This window comes from Podarcis muralis, chromosome 16, assembly GCF_964188315.1.
Source record: "Podarcis muralis chromosome 16, rPodMur119.hap1.1, whole genome shotgun sequence".
Taxonomy (NCBI): Eukaryota; Metazoa; Chordata; class Lepidosauria; order Squamata; family Lacertidae; genus Podarcis; species Podarcis muralis.
In genome coordinates, this window is record NC_135670.1 from 18,661,508 (window position 1) to 18,684,737 (window position 23,230).

Genomic DNA, 23,230 nt, shown 5'->3' on the forward strand with positions numbered 1-23,230 from the left:
CGCAGGGCAGCATGGGAGTTGAAGTCCCGCGTTGGCAAGGCATGCTGGGGGAGTTCTGGAGGCCTGCTCTGATCCACAGACTTATAGTGAATAAAGTCATGCACACTTTGCTATATTCCGGGTTCATTTGACCCACACACCCTCTCCGTCGCCTCTCTAGTAGCGAGGGAAGGAGAGAAGCGCTCAGCAAACCAGGGATGCCTGCAGGGCCGGATTTAGGTTTCATGAGGCCCTCAGCTACTGAAGGTAATGGGGCCCTTTATATGTCCAGCTGTCCTTTGCCAACAGCAAATTGTCGCTGTTTTTTTGTGTTGAATATATGCTATATGGCAATTTATGGACCTAATGATCTAAATGATCTAAAGTCATTTGCACATGTTGCCATGCCACCAGTCCATGCAGAATGTAGGCACCCTATATATAGAAATGAACAAACCAGTGATATTTTAGGGAGCAGACTAGCAGGCAGGGCCCATTACTTACATGATAGGAGTGTATACAACACAAAACACTGTTGCTGTATGTAGGTTTTATTTTATTTGTTTTTTATCTTATATTTTGGAAATGTACATCCAGGTTTTCCCCCTTTAAATTTTTGGGGGCTCCCAAGAGAGTGGGCCCCTAAGCTATAGCTTGTTTAGCTTATAAGTAAATCCATCACTGGTCATGTATCGTCGTCCCGTGCCCCCCCTTCTCCCTAACATGCGTCTTCCTTTTTTCATTTAAATTTAAATCAGTGGCAGTGGTTTTGGCCTCCCTTTCTGCAACCGGAGGTGTGTTTTCATGTGTTCTCTCCCCCCCCCCTTCCTTTTGGCTGCAAATGGTCAGTCACTTTCTGGCTCCACCTCACAGGGATATCAACCACGAGTGGACTACACTGCAGGGTTGTCGTAAGCCTCCCCCTCTCTTCTGCAGCGGCAGGGAGAGAATTGTGGATTTCGCTGGCATCTGTAGCACACTTCTAAACTGCAGAGAAAGTGAGCAGAAGAGAACTTAGCAGTCAAACATTCAAGATTCACACAAAGTAAGATCCGAGACTTCTTAGCAAAGTTTCTTAATCGCCTACAAGCAAATTAAAAAGGAAGGAAGGAAGGAAGGAAGGAAGGAAGGAAGGAAGGAAGGAGTCAGTGCTAACAATCTGAAATTGTTGGGGTTGCAACACTAACATTCTGGAGTTTCTCCATTGTTTTTGATGGGCAAATCTCAATTTCGCTTCTGGAGATTTTATTTTATTTTATTAAAAAGGATAAAGCAGCCTTTTCTGGCCTGGGGACAGTGGCAGCACAAGAATGCCAAAAAATCCAACCTTGTCCAATTGACTCCAAACAGGTGCCAAAGTTTAGTGCTAGTTTTGTGCCTCAAACTCCACATTTTATGCCAGCTCCCAAACTGAGTAATTGACACCCAAACTGGGATCTTAATTAAATGGCCCAAAGACCAACCTTGTCAGATTGACTCCATACCAGAGCCAAAGTGATCTGCTGGTTTGGTGCCGCAAACCCCGCATTTAGTGCTGCCCCCCAAAACTGAGTGGGCTAAGTAGGTACTTGTTGGCTAAGTTGGAACTTAAGTGGGGGCTACAGAGTCAGTTTATTGTGTTTTAGAAAACAGCCAATATAAACATTAAAAATGATAGCAATAATAATGATGATGATATGCATTTGTACTCCTTATCCTTTTTTAAAAAACACATAATTTCCCATACATCTTTTCAGTTTTGTAGCGCTGCTCTGTAGAGTGCTACAAGAAATTTGAATGTTCTGAAAGATATGCACTTCTCTGCATCAGACAGCAAAAAAACCAGGTCTTGGCAAGGGATGACCTTCCCTTCCGCACTCTTAACAGTGGGTAGACATAATTGTTTCTAAAATCATTCTAGAAAGGGCATTCTTCTATTGACACCGTGGACTCAGCTACATTAGTAAAATTTTAAATGCAAGGGACACGGGTGGCGCTGTGGGTTAAAGCCTCAGCGCCTAGGACTTGCCGATCGAAAGGTCGGCGGTTCGAATCCCCGTGGCGGGGTGCGCTCCCGTCGTTCGGTCCCAGCGCCTGCCAACCTAGCAGTTCGAAAGCACCCCCGAGTGCAAGTAGATAAATAGGGACCGCTTACCAGCGGTAAGGTAAACGGCGTTCCGTGTGCTGCGTTGGCTCGCCAGATGCAGCTTGTCACGCTGGCCACGTGACCCGGAAGTGTCTGCGGACAGCGCTGGCTCCCGGCCTATAGAGTGAGATGAGCACACAACCCTAGAGTCTGACAAGACTGGCCCGTACGGGCAGGGGTACCTTTACCTTTAAATGCATTATAACACCGTTACACCAGATGGCACTGTAGAGTTCCATCTTTCAGCAATGTGATTTCTAGTCCCATTATGAGGTTTGCAATGCATTTTCCTGAAACGTTTTTCTGGTGTGTCTAGAAGATCCAGCCCGAGTTGCAGCCACAGACTCTTTCTTAGGAATTCCTTTATGTCGAGCCCTCCAATCTGCTAATGGGAGAACATTTAATCTTGCCTGCATAAAGGCTACCCTCATTTTAACATTTGTAGACTACCAGATGTCTCATGGCAGCCAACCGCATTTCACACTTCCATGAGTTTGGGCATCATCTCTACCAAAATTGCCAAGAGAAGATGTGATACCTGCTTGAAAATAGTTTTTAAGTCAGGAAAGCAGGGCCATTTTAAGAGCTTCAGCTTTAATGGGCATTACACCCAATTACGCATGGAGTAATGCTATTTTTGTAGAAACAGGGGCTGACAGGAGTGTGAGCAAAATTTTATTTTGTGCTATTTCCAGTGAATCTAAATTGGCCATAGCCCACAGTGATGCTCCCTATAGGAGTTTTGGCAACACCCTGTCTTGTAACCTGGGCTGGACCAGGTTGCCCCCTTTTGTGCGATGGAATCGTAAGAGTCCATTTAAAGTTCTACCAGCTAACAAGGTGCTTGACTGAACCTGTGCAGACCATTTACCTGTCCAGTGGAAAACTACACCAAAGTACTTGAAAGAGAGTACTTGCTCCAGTTTATTTCCATCGAGTGACCAATTGTGAATTTTCTTGGATTTACCAAATATCATAACTTTTGTTGGAGGTTTTTTGGTAATTGATAAGAGAGGTGTTCATTCCTGCAGTACAAACTGAACCAATTCAAGTCTGTGCAAGCCCATTTGGGCATAGGAGACCAGGATAGCACCATTTGCATAAAGGAGATTGGAGTATTTCTGATTTCCGATTTTCACTGGGAAGTAGTGCTCACCTCTCAGAAATTCAACTACTTCAATTATAAATATATTAAAAAGAAGGGGGAGAGGAAACATCCTTGTTTTACTCCTTTTGTGATGGAACAGCGTTGGATAAATGACCCCCAACAATTCTAACTTGCAGAGGTGTACCAGCATATAGAACCATTATATGCTTATTTATGCTTTTATATGCCATTATATACCTGCATATCAATCTCCATAGATTGTAGTTTGTTTGGTCCAAAGGCATTCCCGAGAGATAGAATCCAAAGCAGCTTTCAAGTCAATGAAGGCCACGTAAACATGTCTCACAATTCCAGCCAAGTGTTTATCAATGATGTACTTAAAGCATAAAGCAGTTTTCTAAAGTTGATCTGCCTGGGCAAAAGCCAGCTTGTCCCGACTTTAGCAGAACATGATCTTTTACCCAATCTGCTAGTTTGTCAAGGAGAGATATATCTTCCCTGGGACATCTAACAGGCTAATTGGCCTATAATTTGCTGGGTCAAGGCCCTTTTTAATAGATTGGTACCAAAACAGCTGATGGCCAGCTTTGGGGGGGGGGGGGGCGAGACTCCAGAACTGTTAATTAAGGAAAATAATGATGCAAAAATTGGGGCCCACCAGTCAGAAAATACAAAAAAGGTGCTGGGAGACCATCTTCACTGGGGGAACCTAAGTTGGCTAGGGGGGCACTTAGATTTCTCTTGCATATTTATCTTGTACAAATTATGTTGTCTTTTGCTATTTGATTTGTTTGTCTATTAGATTTATACAATGCCTTCCTGCCTTCATTAGAAAGATACCAAGTCAGACCAATGGTCCATTTAGCTCCTTGTTGGCTACACTGACTGGAAGCAACTCTCTAGGGTTTTCAGGGCAGCAGGTGTCTCCCAGCTCTACCTGGGAGGTTGCAGGGTTTGACCCTGGGCCCTTCTGTGTGCAAAGTAGATGCTCCCCCACTGAGATACGGTGCTTCATTCAGGACACGCTAACATGTCCTCCTTTACTCCCTTTGCTTTGTTTTCTTCCTCTGGCAGCCCCCATTCTGTGCCCATGGAGCATGCTCAGAGATTTTGGAGTATCCTCCCTCCCTCCCACTTACCGGTTTTAACTAAAGTTTCCCCCCCACATATTGGGGTTTCACCAAAGCTGCTCACACCTCCCTGTTGTGCATCAGCATAGGTGGAAGTGGGGAGAACCTCCGGCCCATGAACCTATCTTGGCCAACTGGGGAGTGTCCTAAGTTGGCTCTAAAGGCTATTTCCTCCAAACCATGCTGACCTATCAGCTGATATCGCCTGAAGGGCAGGGTTCAATTCTGCAGGGGGCATGTTTCACCTGTGCATTCCATGCATGGCACACACTGCAGAAGAAGAACCCTGCAGGTCAACTTCAATGGAGGGGCAGGACTGCCTTCCTATCAGTCACCGGATGCCATCCTGACACCAAATGATGGACAGGTGGGTGGCCCTGCTCATTTGTCAGACTTGGCTCACGGGGGAGGGGGGGGAAGGGTGACATAAAATAAAGACCTGGACCATGCTGAGATCAATAGTGTTGCAACAAAGCAATCCACATTCAGATAATGACTTCACTAGAGAGTATACATGTTACCCTATTCCAAGCACAGCAGCATCTTATTAAATTAATACTTGTTTAATGCCCTTTTTATTCCCCAACCCATCCCCAAACTTCCCACTGACTTTTTATTTATGTCAGGGGTTCAGGGACAGAGGCACAGGTGAGGGAGGAGACGGAGAGCGAGGGGGAAGAATCCCAGGACAGCGAGGAAGAGGATGACGATGACTTGAGGGATTCCATGAGTCTTTCGAGTGAATCGGAGGATTCCCAGAAGGGGGCGCCTGTGGTAAGGCCAAGGGGAGTCAAAGGGGGGACTCATCAGGAGCAGGGGATCAGCAGGGGAACCCAAAGTGGGAGCTGGGAGTCGGGGACCGGCTTCTCCGCCAGAGCGCAGCGAAGGGGGTGGAGATTCCAGTGTGACAGGGGAAGCAAATCCGAAAGCAGAGAGGGAGGGGAGATCGGAGCAAGACATCCTCCCGGAAGGGGAGGGAAGTAGTGCAGGGAGTAGTGTAACTGTCAAGGGGAAGGTTAGAGGTTGCGAACGCGCGCCAAGTTCAAATGTGGAGGCGCGCGGAAGCACAGGGAGCCCGGAGGAGGAGCCAGGTCCCAAAGCACGCAGGAGGGGGGAAGAGCTGTCTGGGGATTCAGCGTCAGGGGAATCCAGGAGGGGTGAAACCCCAGGGGGCAGAAAGACCCTGCAGAAAAGGAAAGAAAGGAAGAGGTGGAGCAGCACAGCCCTCTTAAACTGCTGCAGAGGAGGGACTGACTCAGAGGGGACTGCAGCGGTCTAAGCGTAACAGACGTGGGGCTGTGCGCCTCGGCTGTGGAGCGTACAATGAACTTCAATAAACATTTTTGTATATAAACTGGACTTGGCGTTGGTCTCTTGTGAGCTGGGACCTGAGGCAGCCCTGACAATTTATTTTCAAATTGCAGCCTTTCCTTGTTGTTAACAGAATCGGACAACAGAAACTGTAACAGGATCTTCCTCCCTTTTCTTTTTTTTAATTGGCTGATTAACTTTGAAACTTGTTTGTTTCCCCCACCCTACCCCCACCAACATCGATTATGTACAAAAAAAAAGGAGTTTTATTTCTGAAGCCTACAGAAACAAGTGCAAACCAACTGCAGTTTTTTTTAACCCTAATGATAAATATCTGGTGGGTTGGGGAGCGTAAAACGGGGGACAGGGGAGCCAGCCTATATAACAAAACATCAAATCAATGCCCCTTCATTGTAGCCGGTACAAAAACAAACAAACAAACAAACAAAAAAGAGTCCTCAAGAATGTCAGAAATGCCTTTTTGGTTCCAGACAAAAATGTCCTCCTAGCCCACTATACAGTTTCCGGAAGCAGGCAGCCAAGAGGTCGCCAGAGCAGGAGGGAGGGCACTGGCCTCCTTACAGCCGCACTCTCTCCTTCACTCTCCCCACTTCATCCCGCTACCGCTGGCGCTGGGGGATGCAGATCCCATGGGGCCGAGAGCGGACGTAGCCCAACTTGCAGGCACAGCGGTAGGAGCCACTGGTGTTCACGCAGCGTTCGGTTTTACACAGAAGCCCTCGGTGATTGAGCTCCAGGCACTCGTCAATATCTGAAAGGAAAAGAAATAAGGAAAAGAAGAAGGGGTAGGCAGCGCCAGAACTTGGCACAATTGGGCAGCTGCTGAGGAACCCAGTGCCATGGCAGGAGCCCACTGCCTTGGGCTCCCTTTAAATTTGCTTTCCCAAGCAGAGCAACGGCATCTGAGTCATGTCCACTTCCTCACCATATCTCCAATCTAGCATCACTCTGGGGCATTATGGGAAATTGCAAATGGCCGCCCAACACTGCTGCCCAAATGCCACAAGTGACCAGGTAAGCCCTTCAGAGCTCACCAAGAGAGGTGATGGCAGTCCACGCTTTGCCCAGCACCCCACAACCCAAAACCCTCTGCAGACAGGAGAGTGGAGTCGATTCCCTAAAAAGGAGAACCCTGGATGATGTGGGGTCAGAGGGTGGGGGTGGGGTAGTGGTGGGGTGTCTGGAGGCATTGTAATGTACCCTCCAGTGTTCAGCCTGGCCAAGAGTGCTATGTCCATGCTATGACCCCCTTACCCAGACAGCGGGTATGGCTGGCATCGAGCTGGAAGCCCGGGGAGCACTCGCAGACCAGGCCCTGCTGGGTGCGGACGCAGTGGCCATTCACACAGCGGCATTCATCGGAATCCTCTTCGGAGCTGTCCGCATCTGGGGTGGGGAAAGAAGCAGGAAACAGGCTAGTGTCCAAATAATGATGGATGCTTTCACCTTCAGGAGGGGCTCAGTGAGAGAAGCCTCAAAATGGAAGGGGTGTTTTTTTTGGGGGGGGGGGAGAAGTAAAAAATGGCACATCCTTCACTTTATTTTAGCTCATTTTGTATTATTATTATTATTATTATTATTATTATTATTATTATTATTATTAGAAGAAGAAGTAGAAGTAGTTGCACATCTGATGGGTTGCCCCAGCCACTCTGGGCAGCTTCCAGCAAAATATAAAAACACAATAAATCATCAAGCATTAAAAACTTCATTATACAGGGCTGCCTTCAGATGTCTTCTAAGAGTCATGTAGTTGTTTATCTGTTTCCATGCCCTCCCACTCCCCTAAGTTATAGCTGTTGCAGACAGACAGACAGACAGACAGACAGACAGACAGATGGCCCCTGAACACCACCCCTGTCTCCATTTAGTTCATAAAATTTATGTACCACTTGATTAAAACAAACAAACAAAAAACTCAAAGCAGTTTACAAAAAGAATGAAACAATGAAATGATCAGTAAAACAAAAACAAGATCCAGTTAGGAGCAACTATTTGAAACATTCAAAAAATAATTAAGACCAGTGATAAGATAAAAACCAGATTAAAACACATGCCAACGTTCTACATGTCTGGACGGGCTTGCCTAAATAAAAATGTTGGGCCCCCCAAAAAGTATGGTGACAGCGCTCACCTGAAGTCAATAGGCAGGGAGCTCCAAAGTGTGGGTGCTTCTGTACTAAAAGATCAATTTCTTACCAATGTGGAACGAGAATTATGTGTAACCCATAACAGTGCAAGTTCCGCAGATCGGAGTGGCTGAGTGGGTGTAAGGCAATCTTAAAACTCTCACCTTTGTGCACCTTGCCAAACAAAGCGCTGAAGTCCCAAAACGAGTTGCTCTCACTTGGAGTGGACTGGCAGTTAAGGCCTGGGGGAGAAATAAACACCACAGCAGTCCTCGTCACCTTGGGCCACACCTGCTCCCAAGTCACCCTCATAATGATAGGCAAAAAAAGTGGGCACAAGCGTTATAATTATAGGGAAAGAGTGGGATATGCCAGGGCTCATAGCCTAGCCCCAAATGTGTAAGAGGCTCCTCTTTGGTGGGAAGATGGAAAGCACTCTGTGTGTGCTCAGTGGCACCTATATCTTCCATACTGTTCCATGTCTCCCATACTGAGAAGAGCTGGATTTGGGGTATAAATTAAATCTCTTCACTCTCTGCATGCTCAGAGGCACGCTGCTTTTCAGGATTCCTGGGCCCAGACATTGCTGAAGGAAATAGTTTCACGCTGACACTCTGGGCTGCCTCAATAAACTTCCTAGTGTGTGGAAAGGTCAGACCCTCAATGCTCAAGGGCACTTTCCCCCTCAGCCAACTACCCCCCATCTCCCACTCCTCCCTCCCCATGAACTCAGCGCTCACGGTTACCTGAGCCACGCAGTGGGCAGGCGTGGCAGTGGTAGCCCCAGCCTTTGCCGTAGCGGCAACAGCATTCCTCGTAGCTCAGCTGCTGGCCATTGAATGGAGAGGAGCACATCCCGTCCTCCCCTCTCTGCTGCCAGCAGACGTCGCGAAGGTCGGTCACCCTGTCTGCAAAGTGGGGAGAGGAAGGGGTGGGGCAGCTTGAGGTTTGGTTCCGTTTGCGCACAGAGATTTTCTTGTTTTTTTAAAAAAGTATTTCTATATATATATATAATTTTTTATTAAATTTTCTGCTTTACAATTTAAAATACTCATTTAAACATCCTTAAAATATCAATGACTTCCCTTCTTCTCTTTCCATGGTTCATTTTGCACATCACTAATCCCTGCATATTTTACAAAACCTAAAGCATTCAGTATTCCATTACTGCATCCATCAAAACTTATTTACACTGTTGAATTTATCTGAATGCTGCCAACGTTTTCAGATGTAGAGTTTTCCCCAATATATTCAATAAACGTTTTCCAATCTTCTCTAAACGTATGTTCTTCTTGTTCTCTTATTCTATATGTTAAATCTACAAGCTTTCAACGTTCTGTAGATTTCTGACTCTGCTGTTTTAGCAGATGCTAGTTTTACTTTGATCTGATCCTAATGTTCTTTAATATTGTTTTTTTAATTTTATGTCAGTGTTGTGTTTTATGGGTTTTTCTGTTTTTGTTCTTTAATCACATTGACCAAATAACTTTATGTTACTAGATGGGTATAAAAATGCTGCAAATAAATAGAGCTGACCTGCTTGTGTCTCTGGGAGCTGGCACTCCTTGCCACTGGGGTCCAAGGTCAAGGGAGGCGGGCATTCGCAGGAGAACGAGCCGATGGTGTTGGTGCAGTGCCCAAGTTTGCAGACCCTGGGGTCCTGGCACTCATCCAGATCTGCAGGCGACAACCAGGGAGCCAGCTGCTCACTTCTACGTGGGTCTCTTTATGCATGTCCCTGCTCCCAAGCCTATTCTGAACCCTACAGCCCACAAGCCCCAATTGCTTGGTATTCTTGTTATCTTCCACCCTTCTGTTGCTACTGAGGTTTTGCCCTGTGAGAGGTCTTTTTTTCCAGGCTCAAGCTGGCAAAGCCAACTTCTTAACAAGGTGGCCTTTGAAATGAATTCCTTTAGCATAAGAAGAGCCTGCTGGATCAGGAGAATGGCTCATCTGGTCCAGCATCCTGTGCTCACAGTGGCCAATCCAGGGCTTTAGGAAACCTACAAGCAGGTCCTGAGCACAACAGCCCGCTCCTCCCCTGCAGTTTCCAGCAACTGGTATTCAAAAGCATTGCTGCCTCCACGGTGGAGACAGACTGTGAAGACCACCGACAGCCTGTTTGTCTGTCCGAATCCCCTTTCAAATCCACCCAAGTTGGTGGCTGTCACCTGCCTCCTGTGGGAGTGAGTTCCATAGTTTAACTATGTGCTGTATGAAGAAGGGCTTTCTTTGGTCTGTCCTGAATCTTCCAACATTCAGCTTTTGTAGGCTGTCTGCGAGTTCTAGAGTTGTAAGCCAGGTGGGGGGGGAGGGAGAGAACTTTCCTCTATCCACTTTATATCTTTGCCATGCATAGTTTTATAAAAGTCTATCACAGGGGTCAGCAAACCTTTTCAGCAGGGGGCCGGTCCACCTTGTGGGGGGCCGGACTATATTTTTTTTGGGGGGGGGGGAATGAACAAATTCCTATGACCCACAAATAACCCTGAGATGCATTTTAAATAAAAGGGCACATTCTGCTCATGTAAAAACACGCTGATTCCCAGACTGTCCACGGGCCGGATTGAGAAGGCGACTGGGCCGCATCTGGCCCCCGGGCCTTAGTTTGCCTACCCATGGTCTATCATGTCACCTCTTAATTCACCTTTTCTCCAAACTAAGAACCCCCAAACACTGCGTCTTGGGGCTTTCTTAAGAACGTGCGGCCGTTAGAAACCAGCCTCAAACCTCCAGCTCAGAGGTCCACTCGGCAAACCAAGTGTGCTTTTCAAGAATGGAAGGGGCAGGACTCACCAACTTCACTGGCCGGTATGCACTTCTTACGGTTGGAGTCATAGGTGGTGGAGGCAGGGCAGGAGCAGCGGAAGCTCCCGCGCGTGTTCTCACAACGCCCGTTGACACAGTTTGACTCGTCCAAACACTCATCCACATCTAGGAGAGAGACAGGATTGGAATTCAGGTCTTGCAGTTTCTGTATTCCACACACACTTAGCGAACTTTGCCTCGGAAGACGAACAGTGGAAGGGCACTGGCGGAACAAGGCCTCAGTAGGGAAAGCACACCTTGGTTTAAGAACGCTTCCGGAATGAATTAAGTTTGTAGACCGAGGAACCACTGTATACAGTGGTACCTCGGGTTACAAACACCTCAAGTTACAAACACTTCGGGTTAAAGATTCCACTAACCCAGAAGTAGTACCTCGGGTTAAGAAATTTACCTCAGGATGAGAACAGAAATCGCATGGCGGCAACAGCAGGAGGCCCCATTACTAAAGTGGTACCTCAGGTTAAGAACGGTTTCAGGTTAAGAACGGACCTCCAGAACGAATTAAGTTCGTAACCAGAGGTACCACTCTGTGTGTGTGTATCAAAAAGAATGGCAGTGCAGTTCCTGTGGGCGCAGATCATCCTACTTAGTGTTACTTTTCCCCTCTCCTCTCTAAAAAGTTGACACACGCAGGATATCTTGAGCATTCAAGGCCCACCGTTACACCTTTTTAGCTTCCACACGCCCTTCGCTACAAACCTTTGCCAAAGGACACATTGCTTTCACAACGTGTTGCTTGTTTTCCGACAGATTTTTAAAAGCCGAGCTAGAAACAATCCAATCCAAAGAACGTTATCGTACTAGCTGTTGGCCATGCCAAATCCAAATCAAAAATAAATGCAAGCGAAAGGGTTGCCTTGCTAGAAACAGTTACTTGCCTTTTAAAAACAAAACACAGTGTTTCTTAAAAAGGTGTAGCGACAGAAATCTAAATATTGCTGTCTTTAAAAAAGAAAGAAAGCGTGCCTGCTAAAGTTGCACGCTTACCTGCCTATCATTATTAATTAATTAATGTCAAAATATGCAAGGTGACATACTACAATGAAATATAACCATCAACAAAACCAGAAACCCAAGCACAGACTGAGATAAGATAGATAGACCAAGGGTCTGATTCAGTATAAGGCATGAGCATTGCTGGGGGGTGGGGGCAGCTGCCCCCCTCTAGATCAAGTAAAACAATAGAAATACTTAACTAACTGACCAATCACATCGGTTCTGCCCCGCTCCTAACAAAAATCCTCTCGAAAAACATCCTGGCTACGCCCATGGTATGAGGTGTTTTCATGCTTTGGGTGATAGGTTGTCACTCACAGGGTACACACACACAAAAATAGACTAGAATTGCCATATTTCCAAAAGTGAAAATCCGGATACGGTTGTTGAGGGTTTTGGGGGGGACAGACCCCCCCCCCAAAATGGAGTCCTGCAGCTTTCCCCATCATTTTGGGCCCTCTTGCCTACCGACACATTCCAAGAGGTTTGCATCATAGTAGAAGCCTTGCTTGCAGTAACATTCGTAGCCAGGCTGGGTGTTGACACACTTCCCTTCTTTGCAGATCTCCTCCCCAAATAAGGCGCATTCATCAATGTCTGCAACGAAAAGGGAGGAGAGGCTGTTAATCTGGAGAAACCTCATTCACCCAGCAAATCAAGGCATCATTCCTGTGGGGCTCAAATGCAACCTTCCTTGGCGCATGTGCTAACAGTGGCTGCTGGGAGTTATAGCGTAAAACCTCCGGAGGGCGCCAGGTTGGGGAAGGGTGTGCTCCAAATGAAACCGTAAAATTCTCCATATCGTTAGGAGAATTTGCGTTTCGTCAGAGCCGGCCCACCCGTGAGGCAAGGTGAAGCAGCTGCCTCGGGCGGCACGCACGTTATAAAATGCAAAGGAAAGTCATAGACATCCAGATCATCACCATTTCTGTAAATGTGAAGGTATATAACCATTTAGGCAGCATCTGACAATTAGGTGTAATTCTGAATATCCCAAAGTTTGAGCTGGATGGTTGTGAAGAGAAAGTTTCACTATTTTGGATTGATTGATTGATTGATTGATTATTAAAAAATGTGTTGTTTGTATGTTTGTTTTTATAATGTGATTCAGACGTGGACACCAGCCAGGAAACCCTGTTATGGAGCAATCAGCAAATATAAATTATGCAGCTGCTGAGGTCAGAAAAGCAAGGTATCTATGAGGACACAGTAATGTCAAAGCAGACTGCAATTATAGGTCTGCTCAGAAGTAAGTCCTACTGTTTTAGTGGCACTTACTCAGAGGTGACTATGGGACTGCGGCTTGCCTATGATATAAAGAGGGAAGACAAACATGAAACTATGTTCCTAATACTGTACAGTGGAAACCATTTACTGAATATTGGGTGAACAGGGCAGATACATTGAAGGGGGATGGGGGTGAATGTCTACCTGTGGACCTCATTAGACCACCAGGTGTCTGAATTTCGCCCACAAAGCCATATTGGGTAAACCATGCCCAATATCAGGGAACAAGATCTGTAATCTCTTTATGTTGGAGAGAAAGGTTTGGAAGAGATCCTTACTCTCTCGTAACAGTTAGCATAGTGGTGAGAGCTACCAACCCATTAAAACTTAGATTTTACATCTGCCCTCATCGAACAAACATTCCCCACAAAAATACTTAGGCTAGTAATATATTTCAGACACGTAAGCTTTGCAAATGAGTGAAGATTTTACTCACAGAGGAAGTTACAAATCTCCATCCGTTAGCGGTAAAATAAAGAAGAAAAAGGTTCCAAACGACTTAAAAAGAAATAACTTTGTTTCCTTACACACATACAAAAATAATGCAGAAGATGCAGGCTGTAAAAATCTCATAGAGAGATTTTTCATTCATGTGTTTTTTTCTTCAGCTGGGAGCCATGGAGCGGAGCCACTGAGTGGAGCAACAGGAGGAACACTCACCCCTTTGTTCATTGGGCTCCACTCCTGACACTCAAGAGCCTCCCTTGCATCTTGACCCCACATCTCTCCACCCAGACAAGCATGAGGCTTCCTCAGAGTCCAAGAAAACATTCCAGCCAGGCAAACGCACGTGAGGAGGGTGCCAGGGGGAGGGTGTGGTCTGGGGAGAATCCAGAAGGCCAGACAGAGGGGCCAGGAGGGTCACTTTTGGCCCTGAGCCTGAGTTGCCATGCCCCTGGGTTGAACAAATCTTTGGAGTAGAGACTCAAATCATCCCTGATCACAGGCTCTGCTGGCTGGGTCTGCTAGGAGTCGGAGTCACACAGCATCTGAGACTCACAGGTATGGGCAAGGTGGCCACCCAGCGAAATAACAACACACACACACACACACACACACACACACACACACACACAGCATCTCTTTGTATGTCATGGCTCAAAAGACTCACCACGATGTGCTGGGATGCCATAGTTGAGGATGGTGTCATCCAGAATGAAGCCTTTGCCATCTGGGCAGAGTGTGTGGAACTCAACTTTGTGGAGTGAGGAGAAAAAGAGAGAGAGAGATAAAGCTGGTAATAAATAGCCATCAGCCTAAAGGTACAGGCTCCAAGTCCCCCCCCCTCCCCCGCTCTGCAACATTTCCTCCTTGGGAGGATTTATCCCTTGCTGGCAGTTTGGGGATTTTTTTCTGCTATCCTAAGATGGCCTATTTTGCACCATTTCTCCTTCAAGAACAGCACTGTCTGCTCCGGCAGGCAGTAGCTCCAGGAAGGTGAAGGTGTTGGGCAGAGAAAAGAGCATTTTCTTTTGACAATCGAATAGCAAATATTCTTTATGTAAATACAACTTTTTTTCTTTCATGACTTGGACTTGGGTACTTAATTCATATGCACTTATTCTACCTGCCTATTGCATGGTTTTGTTTTCATTTTCACCTGCTGCTGTAACTGCTGGACTTTAAAAAAGAAAGAAAAAGGGAAAAACAGAGTTGTTCCCAAGAGCTGCTGCTACCTGATGCTTTTCCCTGGAGACGTTGGGGGTCTTCTGCAGCTGAAGTGGATACCCCAACGCTGAGCTAAGGGAACCCTTCTCCCCTAAAAGCTGGTCTGCTGAGGAACAGTACAAGGAAATGGAGAAGTATAAAGCTTGCCTCGTACCAATTCTGGTCCATTTAGCTCAGTATTGTCTACACCAGGCATGGCCAAACTTGGTCCTCCAGCTGTTTTGGGACTACAATTCCCATCATCCCTGACCACTGGTCCTGTTAGCTAGGGATGATGGGAGTTGTAGTCCCAAAACAGCTGGAGGGCCAAGTTTGGCCATGCCTGGTCTACACTGACTGGCAGCAGCTCTCCAAACTTTCATAGTGGGAGTCTTTCGCAGACCTGTAAAGTCCTGCTTTACCACTGAGCTATGGTTCTTGCCCTGTATTCGAAGGTGACAGGAGGAGCTGTCACCATCACTTATCAAGATCTCTTAACAAAACACCCTCCATGCAGCTGTCCCCTCAGACTTACTAGAATTGAGCACAGGGCAAGGGTAGATTTCGCAATGGTCTCCCCAGCCTGCCCCAAGCGAGCAACAGCACTCCTGGCGGGTAATGTTGGTGGCGAGGACACTGTCGCAGAAAACGGTGTCGTCAAAGTTCAGGTAGCACTCCTTTTTGTTGTGTGGCAGCTCTGAGGGGAAAGAGAGGGAGAGAAAAGTCGCTCGCTTCCCCACAAGAAAGAATCATCGCCTCTTTCAGGCCTGCCGGCTTCTCACCCACCGTGACTGAGGCGCTTGGCGAAAGAAAAAGCTCTCCCCCCACCCCCCGGTGCTCTCGCCACCCCCCTCACGTGCCACGCTCACCCTCGCAGCTCTGTTGGTCTTCAGAAGGAGCAAATCCATCATCACAAACGCACACAAAGGACCCCTCGGTGTTTTCGCAGGCCCCGTGCGGCTGGCAGAGGTCAAGGTCTTTCGCACACTCGTCAACATCTGGGGAGGCAACACCACACATGTTGGTGCTACAGGCGCAAGTTGCTCAGGGACACAAGAACCTGGACCCTCAGAAGTCAACTCTCCCCCCCCCCCTCGCTCTGTTCCAGGGCACAAGCCCACTGCTGGCAAGGTGTGTTAAGTATAATGATTTAATTCACACTGAATTGGAGAATGCCTATGTTTGCTGAAAGGGTTCAACTGGAAGATTCCACTGAAGCGAAAGAAGAGCTCTCTAAGCATCTGGATGAGTTGGTAACTGTTGTTCTCTGTCACATGCCTGGCTTAAAGGTAAAGGTAAAGGGACCCCTGACCATTATTACGTCCAGTCGTGGCCGACTCTGGGGTTGTGGCGCTCATCTCGCTTTATGGCCAAAGGAGCTGGCATACAGCTTCTGGGTCATGTGGCCAGCATGACTAAGCTGCTTCTGGCGAACCAGAGCAGCGCATGGAAATGCCGTTTACCTTCCCGCCGGAATGGTACCTATTTATCTACTTGCGCTTTGACGTGCTTTCAAATTGCTAGGTTGGCAGGAGATGCCTGGCTTAGATCACATGAAAGAGATAGGATTAAACTCTATCCATGTGTCAGGCTGTGGGTCTCCATTTTTGTGTGTGAGTGAGTCTTTCTCTGAAGGCCACAGAGGGAACAAAGGAGGTGTAAATGGGCCTCTACAAAAGTGAACAGAGCTCCAGGGGAAATGGAGGCTGTAAAGAGTGAGAGAGAGAAAGAGAGCTTTGCTTATAGGTCTGTTTATTTCTTATAAGATGCTGAGCCTGTGCAGGACATGCACAAGTTATTGCATGAAATTGTCAGGATGTATCTTTGATGTGTTTGTTCTGTTTCAAAGAAAGCTCCGCAAGTAAAGTCTGAATCAAACTTATGGGTCTAAACATTGTTTCATTCCAAAAGGGGTCAGTTTATTTTATGCATCCAGTTGCTTCAAGCTCTGCAGTATTAATATCTGCAATAAGGTGAACTGCCTCACTCACCTTGGCACTTCCGACCACCTTCCAACTGGTAGCCAGCCCGGCACAGGCACTGGTAAGAGCCCAAGGTGTTCAGGCACTCGCCACCAACACAGGCTGCCGGGAAGTCACACTCATTCAGGTCTGCAGGGACAGGAGGAAAGGAAAAGGTACTTGCCTGGAAGACCTGGAAAACCCACCCTTTCTCCCAGGCCTAAGAGGCTGGCTGTGGTTCGTCAGAATGAAAAAGAGCATGGACCTGCTCAAAGGCATTGTTCTCGCCTCTGTGTTAAGTATAATTGTTTAATTGACACTGAAATGGAGAATGCCTTTGTGTATTGCTGAAAAGGTTGGCCATGGGGAAATTCCACTGGACTGTACTAAGCTCTCGAAGCACCTTGATGGGTTGATAATTAACTGTTGTTATTCTCTGCTAGCTAACACTGGGAGTGTTTAACTTTATATCACATGTGAGCTGTTGAATTGCAAATTTGCCATTTTGGAAGGGTGGTGGAGTCTTTGTTCCCAGGCTCTGTGGGAGTAAATATATGTCAAAGAGTCTCCTGAAGGAAGAGAAAACAGCTCCAGACAAAATGGAGGCTGTAAGGAGAGAGAGAGACTTTTGCTTATAGGCCTGTTTGGAATTATCTTTTATTTCTAAGATGCTGAGCCTGTGCTGGACAGCACAAGATCTTGCCTGGAATTATTTGCATGCATCTTTGAAGTTTTTGTCCTGTTCTGAAGAAAGCTGTCCGAGTAAAGTTTTAAAATAATATCTGATGGGTCTCGACAATGTTTCATTCCAAAAGGAGTCAGCTTTTATGCATCCAGTCACTTCAAGCTGCACACTATTAATATCTGCAATATTCTAGTACTCCTTTTTGTGCTTGAGGGCTGAGTTGCGGGACTGAACATGCATTCCGGGCCTCAGCCCTCCTGGCTATTAGTGGGGAGTACAAACACACACACACACACACACACACAAGCAAACCTCTCCCCTAGTTCTCAGGGGAGCCAAAGAATCCCATCTCTAACCTTCAGCAGCATGGTTCATTGTGTTTGAAAACAGAGGGAGAGGAGGGTCTCAAGCCTGTGATGCAGGGAGGACAGCTTCAGCTCCTCAGGCACTCTGCACATGCTCAAAGGAGCTACTTCCTTATGCTCCTCCACAGTGTCGCAGGTGGAATCCAAAACTAGTCCAATAATCCAAGCCAAAAACAAAATCCTAGGCCGCTCTCACCTTCACAGCGTGGCTCATCCTTCACGGCCTGGAAACCCACAGGGCACTGGCACTTGAAGGATCCCAGGGTGTTCACACAGGAACCATAGGTACAGAGAGACCCATTCTCACATTCGTTGATATCTGCATGGAAAGAAGCAAATCAGCCCACTTCTGTGGTGTTTCCGCCTCGCTCAGCCTTCTCCCAGCCTTCCAGATGTTGTGGGACTACAACTTCCATCAGCCCAGTGTTCTTAGGGATGAAGGAAGTTGTAGTCCAACAATACCTGGGAGTGCCAATGATTCCCCATCTCTGGCCTAGTCAAGCTTGGAAGGAAGTCCTTTCCTGGACAGGAACATTGCTTTTATGACATTTTTTATCCCACCCACCCTGCAGCCAAGGGAAGCATACGTGGTTCCCCTGCTTCTCCCTCCACCTTATTCTCACAACAGCCCTGTGAGGCTGAGAAATAGTGACTGGCCCAAGGTTACAAACTGAGCTTCATGGCTGACGACGAGGTTTGAACTGGAGGTCTATGTTGTGAACCACCCTGTGATCCCTCTCCCCTCCTGTGGTTTCTAGCAGCTGATATTCAGAAGCATTACTGCCTCTGACTGTGGCGAGAAATGGTGCTCCGTGAACAGATCATTAGGGTGGGACCCAAGATTTGTGCCACTAAATCTGCTTGGGTGACCATCTTGGCCTCCCCCTTGTCATTGGCTGTGCTGCTGTGACATCACAGACACCAGTCTGTACAAGTTCCCTCCCACCAGGAAGCTCCGTGCACCAGGGAGGTGTGAGGAATTACCAAGACAGCTGTGGGAATCGGGTGCAGGGACAAATCCGTCGTCACAGAGGCAGAGGAAGGAGCCGTCAACATTCTTACACCGGCCGTGTTTACAGAGCGTGCTCTCGGCGCATTCATTCACATCTGCGGAGAGAGTAACCCAGGGAGCTTCACTCCTTGTGCCCTGAGCAACGGAAGGGGAGCTCTGCTGGAGGGCGTTGTGAGGATGGAATGGTGCTTATTTAGTCTGATTACTTATGTCTTTTATACACCACCTTTCTTCAGAAGACCAAAAGTGTCAGGGACCGTGCTGAGGAGGGCTGCACTGAGGAGGAATGGTGGGAGCCTCCCCCTCCCCCTGATCAGGATCCTGAATCTTCCCAGGAGCAGTGGGACAGTATAGATTTGGAACAGTGGTTTGCAGAGGGACATAGTTCAGAAGACAGAAGTTGTGAAGTACTGGGTGGTGAAGAGCTAGGAGGAGGAGAACTGGGAGAGAGAGAGTTAACAGACTCCCTTTTGCTGAAAGGTGTCCATCCGCTCAGCGCAAGGTCAAGGAGAGCAGATAAGGTGGCAGCACAGAAAGCACAGTGGTTGCGAGATCAGGTTGCAAGATGCGGTAGTGATGTGGGTGACTAGTGGGGAAGTGGGTGGAACCCTTAATTGGGAGCACCTTCATTCCTAGGAATGGATAACTGGTAAGAGACTCCTTTCGCTTTGTTCTGCTTATCTACTGCCAAAGAGGGGAGAAAGCCGATTCCCTGAAGCCTGACAAAAAGGCAGTTTACAACACAAATGTCACTTCACAGTATCTAGGGCTGAGCAACAGATCGTCCAAAACCAATTTCAAGCCCATATCACGATATTGGTTTTGTAACTTCTGACCTGGAAATCTATTGCACATCGTGATGTGTGTGTGTGTGTGCGCGCGCTACGCAAATATCACAATGTGGGAAATAAAGAGGAAGCCAGCCCATGCCTCTACATAGCTCCATCCTTATTTCAGACATTGTGATATATTGGGATGTTTAGCTGGTGATATATTGCCCAGATATCGCTCGACCCTAATATCTATCCAACGTAAAAATCTAAATGATTATACGAATGCAATTATAATACTATGAACTACATGATAAAATATACGGATTCTCGTCACGGCAATAGCATCAAAAATAAAGCCGGGGGAAATCAGCAGCGAGGTGTCCAAACCAGGGCTGGCCTGCCCATGATAAAAAGAGGCTGAGCCCAGCAAAGTCCAGCAAAGGCAGGGCTCAGGCCTTGCTTCTTACCTCCACACACACCATTTCGACCCCGGAAGCCTGGCGGGCAGGGGCTGCATTTGTAGCTGCCAGGCCGGTTTTCACACTTCCCATCGGGGCATGTTCCAGGGTCAAGACACTCATCAATATCTGGAAAGGAAACAGGGTTTATTTGTTTGTCTGTGGATTTTATTTTTTATCAATGTAGCCCAAATAACAAAATAGAGGTTCATGAGAAAAACTCATAAAAACTCAACACAACCAAACCCAGGTTGGCACGAGAAGTCACGTTAACAAACAGAAACAATAAAGCTGATTATTTTAGGTGCTTGCCACAAGATGCTGTACAGACAGATAAGTCGAGAGTACCATCACCATAAGAAAGGAAAGAGCGAGAAGTGTGGTGCAGATGACTTACAAGAGGTGCAGAATAAACCCCTAGCTGAAACCATCTGAGAAACAAGGAGTACCAAGGCTGCATCTACACAGCTATGAAAAAACACAGCTCTGAAAATGATTTTTTAAAACCATTTTATAGCTCAACATGGAAAAATTTCATTCATTCAGTTCTGATTTCAGCTCTACAGCACCATCTGGTGTCACAGTGCTACAACACATTTATTACTTTCTTTTTTTACTAATGTAGCTGAGTCCCAATAATAAAAAGCGGTATATTAAGTCAAGGAAAAATTTCAACCAATTAGATGTTACTTATCCCAAATTTATTGAGAGGCTTGTGGAAGAGGCAAATGTAAAGTTTTTGTTTTTGTTTTATTCCGTAAAATTCCTCCAAAATGAGACAAAAGAGGTAGCCTTTGTTTTTCCTTTCAGAAAACAAGGGTACCAGGTAAGTTTTTCGGGTAATGCAATTTTCCATGTTAGTCCACCATAATGAGGCGGGAACGATGGTTGTAATTAAAAACAAGATTGCAAGGAGAGAAGGGACACCAGAGGGAAACTGGAAGCGGTGAGAAGCAATTAAGAGGGCAGAACAACGCAACAACAACAACAACAATAATATTATAATCATTTATTATTTATACCCCACACATCTGGCTGGGTTTCCCCAGCCACTCTGGGCAGCTCCCAACAGAACACCAATAACAATAAAAAAGCAACCACATCAAACATTAAAAACTTCCCTAAACAAGGCTGCCTTCAGATGTCTTCTAAAAGTCAGATAGCTGTTTATTTCCTTGACATCTGAAGGGAGGGCGTTCCACAGGGCGGGCGCCACTACCAAGAAGGCCCTCTGCCTGGTTCAACAAAGTGAACCCAGGCCTATGCTTTGGCTCTAAATTGCCATGCAACCAAGATACTGTCTACACCAGTCCCACCAAATGGAAACCTACAGAAAGACTCTTAAATAATTTCGTGGAAGTCAGCCTCCTTGGCCTTCCCACCCCTCTCTAAGGCTCCTCCTCTCCAGCGTTTCCCCCCACAGTCTCAAGCTGCTAATCTTTGTCCTGCTCTTCTCATTTCTCTGTGCGTGCTCAGAGACCAGAGGGGAGGCAGCTGGTCGCAGCAGGAAAGGGCGACTCCCTGGACTCTTCCACAGCCTGCCTCATCTGCTCTCTGCCACAGCATTTTCCTGTTCACTAAACCCTGTTGCCTCTTCAGCTTCTGACACCTCCTCCTCTCAGTCTGCTCCCTCTGACCTCTCCTCAGTGTCCCACCACCAGTCCCCTGTCTCTGAGCCATTTTTCCCAGGGGGTTCGCGGGGGGACGGCCTGTTGGTGCCTCCCACAATTCCTCTGCATGCAACCAGTAGATGACAGTTACGCTATCATCCCCCCTTTTTTTTACTTCACAGGACTAAACACTGAATCAAAACACAACCTTACTTCTGTGTTGCTTGCCCCCCCATTGATAACCCCCCCCCCTTGTACCTTCACAGAGGAGCTGGCGGGAGGGCTTGAGCCGGTAGCCTGCATGGCACTCGCACTTGTAGTGTCCTGGGAAATTGATGCAGGATCCCCCGTCCCCACAGACTTTGGGCTTGGCACATTCATCAATATCTGGAAAGGGGGAAGTGGGGGGGGGGAGGCCATGAGTGGGGCGGAGGGCGGGCCCTGGAACCTCTCACCATCCCCAGGACCCACAGGTGTCTCACCCACGCAGGACCGCACTCCCTTGTGGACCTTCAGCTGGTAGCCACGGTTGCAGTGGCAGTTGTAGGAGCCGCCGGTGTTCATGCAAACGCCCTTCCCGCTGCCGCCGCAAGGATCCAGCTCACACTCATTCACATCTAAGGAGAAGAGAGTGGGGGGGGGGGGAGAGAGAGAGGACGGTAGAGGAAAGGCAATTGAGTGGTGTAGGGTTTTCCCAAGCAGCAAACATGTCGGGGAATAGGAAAAGATATGTGCATGTATTTGAGGAAAAATGCACCTTACCTACACAATACCTGTGCTGGGGATGCCTGCGGTATCCTTGGTAACAATGGCAGGTGTAGCCGGGGCTTGCAGGGATGCACTCGCCGTGGCCGCAAATGTTGCGTCTCAGTTTACAAATGTCCGTCTCTACAGGGTGCGGGGAGAGAGAGATACGGGAAAACAAATATGCTTTAAAACATGGGAGGCCCTTATCATGTCACCATCACCATGTTCCTGTTACTTATACCCTCCACATTAACTCCCTACAAGTGGCTTACATTAAAAGAGACCTAAGAGGAGGGTAGCAGCGGGACCAGACCAAAGGTCAGCATCCTGTTTTCCGCAGTGGCCAACCAGATGCTTCAATGGGAAACACCCCCCTACTGAACTGTCACTCCACTGAATCTGGTGGGAGGGCCTTCTCGGTAGTGGCACCCACCCTGTGGAATGCCCTCCCACCAGATGTCAAAGAGAAGAACAACTACCAGACTTTTAGAAGGCATCTGAAGACAGCCCTGTTTAGGGAAGCTTTTAATGTTTAACAGACCATTGTATTTTAATACTTTGTTGGAAGCCGCCCAGAGTGGCTGGGGAAACCCAGCCAGATGTGCAGGGTATTAATTATTATTATTATTATTATTATTATTATTATTATTATTATTAAAAGGTAAAGGACCGCTGGATGGTTAAGTCCAGTCAAAGGCAACTATGGGGTTGTGGTTCTCATCTTGCTTTCAGGCTGAGGGAGCCGGCGTTTTTCCACAGACAGCTTTCTGGGTCATGTGGCCAGCAGGACTAAATCACTTCTGGCACAACGGGACACCGTGACGGAAGCCAGAGTTCATGGAAACGCTGTTTACCTTCCAGTCACCTATTTATCTACTTGCACTGCTATGCTTTCGAACTGCTAGATTGGCAGGAGCTGGGACAGAACAACGGGAGCTCACCCAGTTCGTGGAATCGAACTGCCGACCTTCCGATCGGCAAGCTCAAGAGGCTCAGTGGTTCAGACCACAGCGCCACCTGCGTCCACCCACTGGTTGCTGGAAAACACAGGCGGGGA

General features: G+C 47.3%; 1 protein-coding gene across 1 annotated transcript in view; it reads right to left on the reverse strand.

Moving 5' to 3' along the window:
* Positions 1 to 5,905: 5,905 nt before the first annotated feature.
* Positions 5,906 to 23,230, reverse strand: part of LTBP3 (latent transforming growth factor beta binding protein 3) — a 47,010-nt gene continuing 29,685 nt past the window's right edge. Inside the window, exons 12-28 of the mRNA XM_077919974.1 lie at positions 22,189 to 22,314; positions 21,909 to 22,043; positions 21,685 to 21,813; positions 19,826 to 19,945; positions 18,558 to 18,680; positions 17,770 to 17,892; positions 16,554 to 16,673; positions 15,432 to 15,560; positions 15,098 to 15,259; positions 14,027 to 14,110; positions 12,097 to 12,225; positions 10,600 to 10,737; positions 9,340 to 9,480; positions 8,550 to 8,711; positions 7,968 to 8,045; positions 6,929 to 7,060; positions 5,906 to 6,425 (exon numbers count right to left, since the gene is read on the reverse strand). Of these exons, the coding sequence (XP_077776100.1) occupies positions 6,274 to 6,425; positions 6,929 to 7,060; positions 7,968 to 8,045; positions 8,550 to 8,711; positions 9,340 to 9,480; positions 10,600 to 10,737; positions 12,097 to 12,225; positions 14,027 to 14,110; positions 15,098 to 15,259; positions 15,432 to 15,560; positions 16,554 to 16,673; positions 17,770 to 17,892; positions 18,558 to 18,680; positions 19,826 to 19,945; positions 21,685 to 21,813; positions 21,909 to 22,043; positions 22,189 to 22,314 (2,183 nt within the window). The 3' untranslated portion in view covers positions 5,906 to 6,273. The remainder of the gene's footprint in view (positions 6,426 to 6,928; positions 7,061 to 7,967; positions 8,046 to 8,549; positions 8,712 to 9,339; positions 9,481 to 10,599; positions 10,738 to 12,096; positions 12,226 to 14,026; positions 14,111 to 15,097; positions 15,260 to 15,431; positions 15,561 to 16,553; positions 16,674 to 17,769; positions 17,893 to 18,557; positions 18,681 to 19,825; positions 19,946 to 21,684; positions 21,814 to 21,908; positions 22,044 to 22,188; positions 22,315 to 23,230) is intronic.